Source organism: Emys orbicularis, chromosome 11, assembly GCF_028017835.1.
Source record: "Emys orbicularis isolate rEmyOrb1 chromosome 11, rEmyOrb1.hap1, whole genome shotgun sequence".
NCBI lineage: Eukaryota > Metazoa > Chordata > Testudines > Emydidae > Emys > Emys orbicularis.
The window spans coordinates 20,418,471-20,432,684 of record NC_088693.1 but is presented as its reverse complement, the minus strand read 5'-3'; the positions used below and the strand labels follow the sequence as shown (position 1 = coordinate 20,432,684).

General features: G+C 41.4%; 1 protein-coding gene across 1 annotated transcript in view; it reads left to right on the top strand.

The window, feature by feature from the left end:
- The window catches only part of LOC135885737 (von Willebrand factor D and EGF domain-containing protein-like), a 253,396-nt gene that overhangs the window by 213,766 nt on the left and 25,416 nt on the right, over nt 1–14,214 (top strand). Inside the window, exons 23-26 of the mRNA XM_065413644.1 lie at nt 3,615–3,710; nt 4,500–4,595; nt 5,637–5,732; nt 8,275–8,370. Coding sequence (XP_065269716.1) covers nt 3,615–3,710; nt 4,500–4,595; nt 5,637–5,732; nt 8,275–8,370 — 384 coding nt within the window. The remainder of the gene's footprint in view (nt 1–3,614; nt 3,711–4,499; nt 4,596–5,636; nt 5,733–8,274; nt 8,371–14,214) is intronic.

Genomic DNA, 14,214 nt, shown 5'->3' with positions numbered 1-14,214 from the left:
CAATCACCTCTGCACTTCCTGATTTCAGCCAAGCCTGGAATTGCAAATGTTGACACCAATGGAGTTGTGTACTCTTACATCAACACTGAATTTAGCTTCATGTCACAGTTTACATGCATAGTATGGTCCCAGAGCAAATCAGCTAAGCTCTCCAGTCTTACAGATTTCAAATTCATAAAACTATATTAATGCAGTATTGAAAGCTGCATAGTTAAAAAATCACAAGAAATCAGGAAATGTAAACATTAAGATTGCCATTTGCAACTACATAACTAATTAATCCGAGCAAAATGTAAACCCTATAGCTTTGACTTACTGTAACTACGTAAATAAACACAAATGCTCTCCATAAAAATAAACTTAATTTCCTAAATAGCCTGTTGAGAGACTTATTAAAGGTTTTTGAAAGTCCAAATAAGTTATGCCAACCACTTCTCCTTTATCAATTCTTTTTCGTGACATGGTCAAAAGAATTCTAATAGAGTAGAGACACTTTATTTTCCTTTACAGAAGTCTTGTTTATAATGTTATATCATGACATGCACTATCAAGAGAATTAGTTTTTTGTTGTTTGTTAACTGCTATTCCTTATCTCCTGTTTTAAAAGTTCCAGTAATCCATTCAGATAGCAAAAACAAGACTATGATTTAGATGACCAATCACAATCCTAAACTGAAAAAATGATCTAGTTATTTAGTGAATAGTTACGACTGATAAATATACTTGCAGAAATCAGGACAGTCCATGTACCATTTACAAATGGAACAAGGACACATTTGTTGTTTAATATATTGGTACTTGGCCATACAACTAATTCTTCATAAAATCCATATACTGGCAGTGGAATTGGCTTCATTATGTTAAAACTGATGCTAAGTATTTGCTTACTGATATGCCTTTTTATATCTGTACTATAAATCTGAGGCATTATCATTTTTCAGCAATTCTCTAAAGATCTATTGATCTTAGAAATTTGGAATTAAAATTTTCCCCAAACAGTTTATTATACCCATGAGCCTCTGTAGATCTCTTTATGTTTAGGAATTGGTGTTTCAAGAAGTGCTTTTATTTTATCTGGGTCAGAAATTAATCCATCTTTGTTCAACTTTTTTCCACTACAGATACATTAAAAAAATGTCCCAAGATTATGTATTTCACACACTAAATGCATAATTTGCCTACATCTTTCATTGTGTTTAAGGACTTTTGACCAAATTAAATAATCATCCAGTACAACTTCAACACCAGCGATATGCATTGAAATACCTCAGGAGCAGAACTAATACCAAATAACATTCATTTAAATTGTTAGTGTCAAAGTGGTTTATTAAAATCACTTCCTTAGAGTATGCCTTCTCTAACTTTTATTACCAAAATGCATGTCCTGCATCTGACATGAAATATTTTTTGCTTCTGAGCACTTAGTTGCCACTTAAAATTTTTTGAAAGGATAATGTTCACATTATGGCTTTATGTAAATCATGTGAATCCCTGCAGCTTGTGGATCCATCTATACTTTATTTAGCCTTCCAGTTGCACAGGCTGAGTGTGTGTTCCTTTTCAATACCTAATTCACTTTATTTCATGTTATATATTTTTTTCTTGTCAGCTGGATCACAGCAGTTAATGATTTGTTAGTCTTCATGTGCTATTCTCTATTCAAATATCTTAGGTCTAGGAAATCATCTCAAATGTCTCTCAGTATGCTTTCGGTCTACTTTTTATGTAATTGTGTGGTGTGTACACCCAACATTTTTAAGATAACTTGGTGGCATAAATTTTCAGACCCAGCATAAGTGGCAGGTGTCCATTTATCTTTTGAAAAGGTATTGTCAAGTGTTACTGGTTTTAAGAATAAGTTGTAATAGTTACTTTCCCTTCTAGTAGTACTTTATTCTCTGAATGTGGAAGAAGCTTTGTTTTAGATTTAGGTAGTTATATATTATATATTTTCCTGAGAATAACATTGCATTATCTTCATATCCATTTTAACAGATACAACTCTGCCATTCACGTTTAGATTTGTGGACCAACCTGCTGTTTCTTCTGTACTCCATGTACTTACAGAATGATCTAAATCAATGCCTTGCTGTTTGCCAAGCACGTGGCTACATTCATTTTTAATTGTGTGATGTATTTCCTCTTGGGTTAAATTCATCCCTCAAAAGTAGTGGGTCCCCAAACTGTGGGGCAGCCCCCATAAGGGGGCACAGAGGAACATTTGGTGAGGGTACGGGGGGGCCCAGGAGAGCCCCCACGGGGGGAAGCGCCACTCAGCCCCGCTCTGCCCCCAACTTCCCTCTGGCCCCAGCCTTGGTCCCAGCCATGGCCTCAGGCCACGGCCCCACTCCCAGCTGCGGCACCCGGCTCTGACTGCGGCTCTGCTCACGGCCACGGCCTCAGCTCTTGCCCTGGCCCCAGCCCCAGCTCCTGGCCCCAGCTACAGCTGGGTGGGGAGTGGGCGGATAGATTACATTACGAGTAAGGTGAGACGTGACAGAACAAGTTTGGGGACCACTGCTCTAAAGAATGCATAAGTGGGAACTAAGTGGTACATAGGCCTTGTGCTGGTCCTCTGTACGGGGTGAATTTCCCCACTAGCATATAGAAATTTTAGATTTCAGTAAACTTTTTAAATCCTATTTTGGATTCCTCTCATTTCTAGCTTTTCCCTTTGAAATCATGCCATATTTACTAGCAGCTTATTTTATACAGAATCACTGGGAGCCTGAATCTACATGTCAACGTTTCAAGGAGTTTCCTGCAGCATTCTGCTTCTGACTAGTCATTTGTATTCCACATATAAACCTCAATTTTATTGAATCACATAGTTCCCTAAACTCACGTTTACCATTTAAACAGGCTCATAATAGCCTTCATTTCAAATAAAAACCCACTGTCTCGCACAATGATGTTTTTCTGGAGTTGCAGTACTTCCCAAGTTTATCTATGATTTGTACCATATGCTTCCTCCTCTTCTTCCTTCGGTAGAAAGTCATGGCATGCTACAATATCACATCCTGTGGAGAAATGTATTGCCTATGGTTTAGTTGCTCTCTCTGCAGACCCCACATTGCTGATTAAAAATTCAAAAACTATTGCTTAAATGGAGAGCATTTTGCTACAAAATTTCCTTGCAAAGTCATTGGACTTGGAGGAAGTAATTACTCCTTCTTTGGTTCAGTACAGCTCTGACACCATATCATGTTTACTGAGCATTCGCAAGTCTAGAAGAAATACCAAATACTTTTTCATATTAACTACACAAACAGTCTGTTCACTCCGAGTCTTCTAAAACATTTAAAAGTATCTAGTTCAAAATGTGTATGCTCAGAGGCTTACCATGGGAATTAATATGCTGGTCACTCCCATAGTAATATTATATCATATTTGCATTGTTACTCCCGTATTATTAAGGTGATACCTGTTTTTCCCACATAATGGTATTGTAAGCAGCCACTTTGTAGAATATTTTAAAATACTAATGATATTGTAGGAAGTCAAAAAGTAGTGAGTATTGGGCTCAGAAATGCATAGAGCTCCTTTGCTCAGTCTATTATCTAGTATATTAAGTTGTGTTCCTTTCTTCACTTGTCTAATTGTGATTTGTGTAGTGTTGTGTGATCCACCCTGTGAGCATGGAGGAACCTGTGTGGCTCAAAATAGCTGTTCCTGTGCTTATGGATTTGTTGGTCCGAGATGTGAAACAAGTATGTATAAGTCTATTTAGTCTTTCACCCCCCATTTTGGCACTTGCAGAAAATTATAAAACACAAAAAGCCTATATTTTTCCTCAAAATTATGATTGAATAGAGCAGGAAAATTGAAGTATAATATATGTAATGCACTGGCTAAACCATTTCTTGGAATATGTTTTCCAAAAGTACATTTGTGTTATGTAAATATATGCACATCTGTATCAATATTTGTTACATAAAAGCACCTATGGTCAAAAAAGCTTTATTTACAGTAACAATTGTGAAATGCAAGGTTGTGTGAGTGAATACAGTAATACTAATTTTGAGAATACAAACAGGCAAGCTTCGCTATTAAGATTCATGTTATTGTGCTAAACAAGTTACAAAATAGGTTCAATATATAGAACATCGGGGTGGGGGGGGGGAAATCAGCCTTCAAAACACTTTATATTAGTTGAATGGCAAAACATATATTACAGTTTCATAACTGCAGTCCTTGAGTCTGATTTAAATATCAGGTTGCCTTGACAGGAAAATAATTTTAGCTCTGCAGCAGAATAGTTGAGATACATAAAAGTTAAGAATTTTAGATGCAAGACTTTGTCAAAAATGTGAATGATAAAAAAAAACCTAAAGGGACAAATTCTGCTCTCAGTTTTACCAGCATAAATCCAGAGTAATTCTTTTAGATGCAGTGGAGTTGCTGCTGCTGAATTTGTATCAGTATTACTGATAGCAGAATCTGGCCCTAATCCTTTGCATGTTTAAATTTACCCTTGAAATCAATTGCTTATTTTGCAGTGATATGCAATAGACATTGTCACAATGGTGGGAAATGTGTGTCACCAGATGAGTGCAAATGCAAAACTGGATGGAGCAGTCCTTCTTGTGAAACAGGTAAACATTTAGAAAGCATTGGTGTCTCATGCATTCATTTCTCTACCTGAAATCCATGTGATTTGCACAATATGCTGATCATACTGGGAATTACTACAGGAATTAATATAAAAAAATAAATGAGGAGCTAGTACTGAGCATGTAAATATGAAAGAAGAAAATGCCTTTTAGTGATGGAGAACGCACATTTTGATTTTGTAGGTGATTGTTTCAGAAGCCAAGGTAGCCTCTCATCCAAACTATAGTTTCATATTTTTCCAGCCTTATACAACTGCATTTAAATTAATCTGAAATATGCTAGTGACCCTTAATTTCTTTAAAAAACAACAAGGAGTCTGGTGGCACCTTAAAGACTAACAGATTTATTTGGGCATAAGCTTTCGTGAGTAAAAACCTCACTTCTTCGGATGCAAGAAGTTGCATCCGAAGAAGTGAGGTTTTTACTCACGAAAGCTTATGCCCAAATAAATCTGTTAGTCTTTAAGGTGCCACCAGACTCCTTGTTGTTTTTGTAGATACAGACTAACACGGCTACCCCCTGATTCTTAATTTCTTTAGACACTTAGAACTTGTGATAATGTAATTCTTATGAAACAAACTATTACTGTAACATACTGAAAGACAAAAGAGTTAGAAAGGAAAAGCTATTTTAAACGGCCACTATACTTTGAAAAAGTATAAACTTTAAAAATCTTGGGCAAGATACTAAAGTCAAAGCAAATGAATTGTGCAAATCATGGATAGACATCTGAAATAAACTATTAAAATATTTCTTTAATCCCACAGGATCCCCAAATGCTTTACAGCTATGCTAAGGCATCACTGAAATCCAGCCACTGCTAGGACAGCCAATACACTACACTGTAGACTTGCTCGACAAATGGGACATTTTTTGCTAGCATTGGGGAAAACCTCTGTCCAAATGAAGTGTGCTAGGATATTTTTCAGATTATGCAGAAGCAAAGAGAACCCAACTCCTAATATTTTAAAACTAAAAGAATTAGAGTAATTGATTTTGATTGAATTTCTATTTATATCCAGCTATCTGTAGCCCTGTTTGCCTAAATGGTGGAATCTGTGTACGCCCAAGTACCTGTGTTTGTCCTTATGGCTTCTATGGACCCCAGTGCCAAACTGGTAAGAAAGTTCAATACATCACATGGATAGTAGGTTCAGGCTTTAATGGATATGGTAAGTGATAAAGACTATTTAAATGTTTATCTGACTTTATGCAGTACGTATTATACCCAGAAATTTGGTTTGTCAGCTCCATCCGTGCCATTTTCCTGTTATAGTACATTGGAAATCTGCATACAAGGTTTTTTTTAAAGGAGTTATTATTGGACTAAATATTTATGTATTGCTGAGAACTAAACAATTCATCTGAAATTAATTTGAGCAAGTCATGACAGAATTAACATCTAATTAATAACTTTAAAATATAGCTCTGCTCTAACATGTATTTATGTTTTTCAAAAAAAGGGATCATCATCTTACTCTATAGTGAGTTTGATTTAGAGCAAGGTGCATCTCAAACCAAAAATTGCAAATATTTCTGGGAAATTTAACAAACAAAAACCTTTTTTCTGCACATCAAGAATACTTAGTTCCATTTCAAAAGTTGCTAGATAGTCAAACATTTTCTGCAGACAGCAGCAGAGTGCAACTTTTGCTAATAGGCAGAGATCATAGGCCATTGATGCTGCAATTAGTGGATCAATAGTTAAAACTTATCTCCTTCCTTTGACAAAGACCTGAGCACACCAAGATATATGCCCATGAGTGTGCTTCCATTAGTTGTCATGCTACATGCGTCCTGTAGGGTTACACAAAAATGCATCTTTCAAGTTCTCTTCTATTTCGAGCATGCTAAGGTTCTTAAAAGGGTCAAAAATCTCATCTCCTCAAGGATGTCCTCTCCCTTAGGGAGTTAAAATGATGAGCACCCATAAAATTACTATGGTTCTAACCAGGGGTGAAAGTAGAAATAGGGACTTATGGAGCTGGGTTGGGGCCAGCACTGGCCCCTGGAAGGGGCAGGGCCTCAGGCAGAAGGGATGGGGGGTCAGAGCCAGCCCCAGCCCACCCTGTACTGTGCCCTGCCCTGCCCTCCCCTCCCCCGCCAGGGTAGCAGCGGCAGCCGGGGGGTCCGGCAGCAGTTTAAAGGGTCCAGGGCTCAGCCGCCCCGGCCCTTTAAACCGCTGCCGGAGCCCCCGGCTGCCGCTGCTACCCCAGGGCTCCGGGGGCTATTTAAAGGGCCCAGGGCTCCCCTGGTTCTACCGCCCCAACCCTTTAAATAGCCCCCGGAGCCCTGGGGTAGTGGCAGCGGGGCTCCGGCAGCTATTTAAAGGGCCCAGGGCAGTAGAGGCAGCAGGAGCCCCGGCCCTTTAAATAACCCCCGGAGCCCCGCCGCTACTCCAGGGCTCCAGCAGTGGGGCTCTGGCGGCAATTTAAAGGGCCTGGGGCTCCAGCCACTGCTGGGAGCCCCAGGGCCTTTAAATTGCCACCTGGGGAAGCCGGGCCACCCCGGTACGGTGCACCGGCTCTTGCCGGTACGCCGTACCGGGGCGTACCGGCTTACTTTCACCTCTGGTTCTAACACTTATTGATTTCCCAAATAATTTACACTGGAGAGCATTGGAACTGCTCGTGGTTTGGTTCTAATTTGCAGGGATAGGGGCGGTATGTAGCATCCTGCTACAGCAAAACTTGTCCCCCCCCCCCTTTCCTTCCCCCTCCCAGGTTCATTGTCCCAGATTTACAGGAAGAAAGACAAGATGCAAGGGTTTATTTAGGCTGCTGTGTTATTAACTTAACTCATCTGGGAACTATCCAGCAGTAATTCACACAGTGCAGGTCATGATTCCTTCCATACTTATTTCAAATATTTGAGGGCTGCTATCAGCCCCCCACTCCTCCAAACCTGGTCTCAGCCCCTTGCTTTGACCCAATCACCCTCCCCTAATTTGAAGGTTAAGGAGCTGGGGAAAGGGAGTTGTCTCCTCACTGTATGAGACATATGGAGCCCCAACCCTATTCCCCAGTTTCTTTAGGTGATGCCTTCCCTCAGTCCACTTCCAACTTTGGTTTACCAGGGAACCAGACCTCCTATGGAACGAGCACTGGACACCTGCCACAAGAAGGTGCCAGCAATTACCTTGGTTGCCTCCCGCCACCCGGAATCAAATTCCCAGATAGCTAACAATTCCTTCCTTAACAAGGGCCAAAAATATATCCTCTCCCCCATCAGAGAGGTTGTCCCTGGTCCAGGCATGAAAGAGGACTCCATCTGAAGGGATAGGGCACATATAGCTTCCCACAGTTGCACCCATGGACAATTGCTTACCTTAGCCCTCCTCCAGCTACCACCTCAGGTGATGCTTCCTTTTCTGCCCCCAACCAAAGGAGGTCAGGATCTTTAATGGAACCGGACACTTTTGTTCCCATTGACCAGAGAACGCCCCATTCCCATTGAGATTACAGGAGTTGCATTTCCAACAGAAGTGCCACTCTTAACTGGGAGAGTAACACTGGAATGAGTTAAACACTCTCTCTCACAGAGTTATCCTATTTTTCAAAGGACAGTGGCACATTTACGGGTTTGATTTCAATTCAATTTTAAAAATTTTGAAACCATGATGCTAAATTGACCTAGAGTTCTTCTCTTTCATTTTGTTAGCTCTTTGCCATCCTCCTTGTAAGAATGGCGGCCACTGTGTGAGAAACAATGTGTGCACCTGTCCTGAGGGTTATGCTGGAAGAAGGTGTCAGAAAAGTAAGCTATATCATTTCCCTTTTTCTTTCCAAACATCTTCTGCTTCAGAAATGTGTTTTTGTCGAGGGATGTATTTCCCTCCCATGCACGTTAAATAGAACATTTAACTTGTATTAATGCTCTAATCTTCAATTTTTATACCATGGCACGTATATCAGTAGCCTATGTACAAAAGACAGAGCATCCCATTTCCGAAGCTTCGCTTGCACTCAGTGCCGATAGATTAATGAAAATACCATTATGTCAAGCAAACATTAGGAGTGTTTTGCTGGAGTCCTATCTCTAAATTTAAATACAGCTAGATTGAGTCGTACAGTCAGTATTCTGGATGACTTAATTATTTTTCATGAAATTTACTGCAAGAGAAAATTAAAGCCAAAGCCATAGCAGCTGATTGGGATCCCTAAAAATGTCAAAACACCATTCCTTCTAGCTTAATTAATACAGTTGGTTAATAATGCTTTTTGCTTTTCCTTTTGTTCCTATCACGTTCAAATCCCTCTTCAACTCCACACAGCTATTCATGTTTGAGGCTTTTATTCTTAAGGGGTAATTTGTTATTTTGGTATTTTTACTGATTCTACTGCACTTTCCAGCATCTGTCATCCAGGGAGCTTAAGGTAGGTAGGTGAAAACTTATTTTTTCCCCCTTAACCAGGTTGAAATTCTCAAAATGAGAGCTGTGAAAACAACTGCTTTTGGCAGGAAGAACTTGTAAGTTTTCAGAGCACTTTATTTTTCACACACATGGAGACAAAAAGCCAGTGAAAAATTCCTTCCAGCAACAACAACTCTCTCAGTCCCCATACTGAAGCTTTCCTTCCCTTCAGCTGAGAGAATAGTGATGCACAATTCCTGCCTGGCTGCAAAATACACAATTGAATAGTCTATTCTGGCAGGAACAAGCTGGAGGGAAGATCTGGGGGGAGAGGGGACCTTATGTTCGGCATCTTGTTTTTGAGGTCAGAGTACATTAGAAAATTGCTGTTTCTAGCTTAAAGTACGCTACCATTCCTCAAGACAGATCAGCAGAAAAACAGTGGATAATGATTGCAGCTTTAGGGAAGCCTTTTCCTACTTCGTCTAACTGCTAGCAACCCACACAATAATTTCCTTCTACTTAAGCTCTTTTCAAGAAGCGTACAAAGTTTTGCTGCCCACCTGGGTAGCCACTAACTAGTGTAACAAAATTTTCAGTGACTATCAAAATATTCTTGTCCCATTTTAGCCAAGTAAAATCTATTCCTCCATTCTACTCCTGTAACCAGCAATTAACTGTCTGTTTTATTTGGCTTAATATCCTATGAGATTGAATTAAGGACATTCATTGAGGAATACAGAGATAAGTACAAGGAATTATTTCCATATCTACATGCTGCTGAATGGTCACTGATTGCTAACAAAATTCACATTTGGTGTGTTGTTGTTTTTTCCTGTTTAGACAGGTCTGCACACCATTTTATAAATTTGTTATTCATAATAGTTCAACACATATGGACCTATGGGTTGTTCACATATTCTTTGTAGCGAGTATTCAACCATTTGAGCCATCTGACTGGTCACCTAAGACACATGGTATGCTTGCTGTTCCCTGACTGAATGTCCTAACGGTCAAAATCAGGAGCAGTGTCTGGAGAAATAAGCCCCCAGCCACCTGACCAAAGGACTTTTAGCCTCCAGGCTATGATAAGATGGCAGCAGTGAGCTCCTGGCCCCTTGCCCCCAGGGGTGAAAGTAATATTAAATTCTTACCAGTACGGGGGCCGGCTCCGGCCCCTGGAAGGGGCAGGGCCTCGGGCAGAAGGGGCGGGGCTGGGGGTTAGCTTCCCCCAGCCAGCACATTCACACTGCCTGGCCCCCGAGGCTCCCGCAGCTTTTTAAAAGGGCCCGGCAGCGGCCGGAGCCCCGGGCCCTTTTAAATCGCTGGCCCTGGGGCAGCTGCCCCTTTTGTCCCGTCCCCACCCCCGTTGGCGGCCCGGGGGGGGGCAAAAGGAGCAATGACATTAAAGTGCTGTGGAAGGGCTTTAACGTTGTTGCCCCTTTTGCCTCCCCCATCGACAGCCCTGCTGGTAGCGTCGGCGCTTTAACGTGGGCTGCATACGGGCCGGTACCAGCTTCTTACCAGTATGCCGTACCGGCCCACTTTCACCCCTGCCTCCACCCACAAAGAATCATCTGCTGGGGTGGTTTCGTTGGGAGGCCCCCACTGCAACAGGTTTCAGAGTTAAGATGCATGGAGGCAGTTAATACCTTTGGGGAGGCAGTGTAGCCCAGTGGGCAGGGCAGTTGACTAGAACTCAGGAGATCTGAGGTCAATTCCTGGCTCTGCCAGCCAGTGGCCTGCTGGGTGATCTCAATTTCCCCATCTGTAAAATGGGGATAACGATACTGACCTCTTTTGAGATCTAAAGATGAAAAGCACTATATGAGAGCTAAATATTATTACTACTGGAGCTATTGTTTCAGGTTGCCTGTACACTCAGGCTGACATCCCTACAGTCACACACAGATCACATGTCCTAATTTTCCTTTCCAGCTATGAGGACTAGAAGTATTTGTAATATTAAATTAACAGTGAGATTTGGCCATCACATGATTCCAGGAGATGTTGCTCCTGTGGCTAGATTGCCTGTTGTTCTGATGCTTTAACCTAGTGCTGATTACAACCTTTATTCTTGAGTGTTTAGGAGTCTTATTTTGGGAGAACTTCGGTCATTTCAGTGACTCGAAGTGGCTATTTAATTGGAGGTGGTGTATGGGAAGGTGGGACTAAGAATATGGAGGGGGGTTGAATAGAAAAGAGAAAGATCACATTACAAAAGTTACACTATCATAGATAAATGTTTGGTGGGGAGGGTTTTCTAAAGCTTTGGCAGGCTTTTCTGTTTGCCTCTGAGATGAGGATATAATCCATCTGTGCCCCGGGTGAGGATTTTTTATTTCTTTCAAGATTTATTACTTGCTATAGTAATTGCACAGAGCCAGTGGATATCCTCACACAAAGAATGGGGGGAAAGGAATACTATATGGCAATAGAAAGGCTGTAATGAGTTACTAGAAAATAAGTTAATTGAGGGGTTAGTGATGTAACAATTCCCAATTGCAGACTATCAAGACCTACATGCATGCTGGTTTGAAGTCAGTTGTGCAAGGTGAGAAAATTGCCTCCTTGCTGGCTTAAATGCCATCAGTACTTTTGGAATGTGTGAGAACACATTGATTGGTGCAAAGATAGTTCAACCAAAATTAGGAATTATGACATCACCAGAATTTCTAAGAGAAAACCATCCATTGGATATGAGGTCCTTTTAATTATGCCTTACAGCCTTAATATAAACTAACAGAGTTATGTTAAACTCTTCCAGGCTTCTAGGGTGTTTTCTCCCAAGTTCTCAAAGTAGATCTATTTCTAGGACCTTATTCTTTCTCTTACATCAGTGCAAATCGGGAATAGTTCCATTAGAATTACACCAGTGTCACACTAATATGAAAAGGATATCCTACCCTTAGTCTGTGTGTAGTGAGTAACTACCTGGGATATTTTAGGAAGAAATATTATTTGTATCAGTTGAAACATGTCAGTGTCCAGCAAGATGAATATACAGTAGGGTTCTAAATCAAATTATTTAAATGGCAGCTTGAAGAAGTTCCCTGCTGATTAGATAACCACCATCTCCCAAATGAACAAACTCTAAGGCTAGGTCTACACTACCCGCCTGAATCGGCGGGTAGAAATCGATCTCTTGGGGATCGACTTATCGCGTCTCGTCAGGACGCGACAATCGATCCCCGAATCGACGCGCTTACTCCACCAGCGGAGGTGGGAGTAAGCGCCGTCGACTGGGAGCCGCGGCAGTCGATTTTGCCGCCGTCCTCACAACAGGGTAAGTCGGATCTGATACGTCGAATTCAGCTACGCTATTCGCGTAGCTGAATTTGCGTATCTTAAATCGACCCCCCCCTGTAGTGTAGATGTAGCCTAAGGCTGGCAGCGAAGATGTTCATTAACCCAGTGTACCATTATTACTCAGATGCTGAAATATTGCCACTGAAATTTTAAATTAAACGGTCAAAATGTAAATGTAAGATAAGAAAAAGCTGCAAAGAGACTCAACCCTAAAACAGATTAAATGGGCTGGAATGTAAATTAAATTGCTTCATTTCCCCTTTCTTCTGCCTTTCCCTTTTCTAGTGCTCACTAAAGCTCCCCTCACACACACGCTTCATAACTGAAAGAAGCTGGGGAAGTCAGTATTCTTGTGATGTAATCAGGGGCGGCTCCAGGCACCAGCGCACCAAGTGCGTGCCTGGGGCGGCAAACCGCGGGGGAGGGGGCGGCGTGCCGGTCGCCGTGAGGGCGGCACTCAGGCTGCCTTCGGCGGCATGCCTGTGGGAGGTCCGCCAGTCCCGCGGCTTCGGCGGCAATTCAGCGGCGGGTACGCTGAAGGCGCGGGACCGGCGGACCTCCCGCAGGCATGCCACCGAAAGCCGCCTGACTGCCGTGCTTGGGGTGGCAAAATACATAGAGCCGCCCCTGGATGTAATCAAGGATCTTGCTGGTCTACAGAGAAGAAAGGTTGGAGGCAAAGATGAAAATGAGTCCAAACAGTGTTGCGTTGAGAACACTTTCCCTCTGGGCACCTCCACACCTTGTTTTCGCTGCTTTGGGGCATTTTTCCTTTTCTTGTCAATATTTCAGGTGAAGGACTGAGAAGGAAGTGGCATTATTTATTGCTGGCAGCTTCAAATTTTCCGTAAAAGGGGACAATGAGAGGAGAGGGAACATAGCAGCCAATCAGAGCGGACATATTTGCAAATTAAATGCAAGTTTATTTATGGCTTGAATAGTTACCTAATTTATTATTTCACTTCCTGTGTGCTACACCTTTGCATTTCTAAATGAGTCTGCCTGACAGTTACCATTTTGTTAAACAGAGAGGATGCACCATGCCTCCGTCATTCCAACTTTTTCTTTCTTGTTTCCTTAATTTAAAAGGAAAGACATTCAAGTTGCAAGTGTGTGTTTGTTCTTTGTCTAAGCTGACAACAGTTATGTAAATCACACAGTTCTGATTGGTTGAAAGCTGGAATACAGGGATTTGCACCTGTGTTTACTGACAACCGCAGAGTGATTATGCAAACCAGACACCCACAAACAGAGTCAGGAAATGTCAGACCTGACAACAAAATGTACAGTTATGCATCAGTAACTGTAGCAACTTTGTATTCTCACTGGAAGATAATTCCATTCTGTACAATCAGTCTTACTCACTATAAAGAGGCAAACACTGGCAGTTCCTTTAAATAAAATATCTTTCGTGATCGGCTTTACATCAAACAAACTTACAGCTGCTTCAGTAATAAAGAAAAGCAACTCATGCTTTGTTCTATTTCCCTTTAAGGAAAGTGCCAAGTAAAAACAATCCTGGAACTTCACTTCCTTCCTGGGGGCTTTAAACACTATTCATACTGACACCTTACTGAAATTAACAGTAATGAAAATGTTGTAGGATTCCAGATATTTATTACCTATGTTTTGGATAGCTTACTTTAAAAATAATGCTAACGTGATTAAAACCAATAAAAGGCTTGATCCTCTATTTTTTCTTTAAAGAGAGATTTCCATTTATCCTTTTTAAGCTACCCTCTAATTCACTTCTGGCATTTTCCTTTCTGAACCAAAAAAAGGACACCGCTCCCTCTGGAGCTCATCAGCAAGCAAAGATCATCTGAGAACAACACAACATTCTTCCACCCCTACCCTGGGAACTCCAAACAAATTAGCAACCCAACTCTAATATCTCTCTTAGCAGTACATCATGTTGCCACTTGTCAAATCTAGGT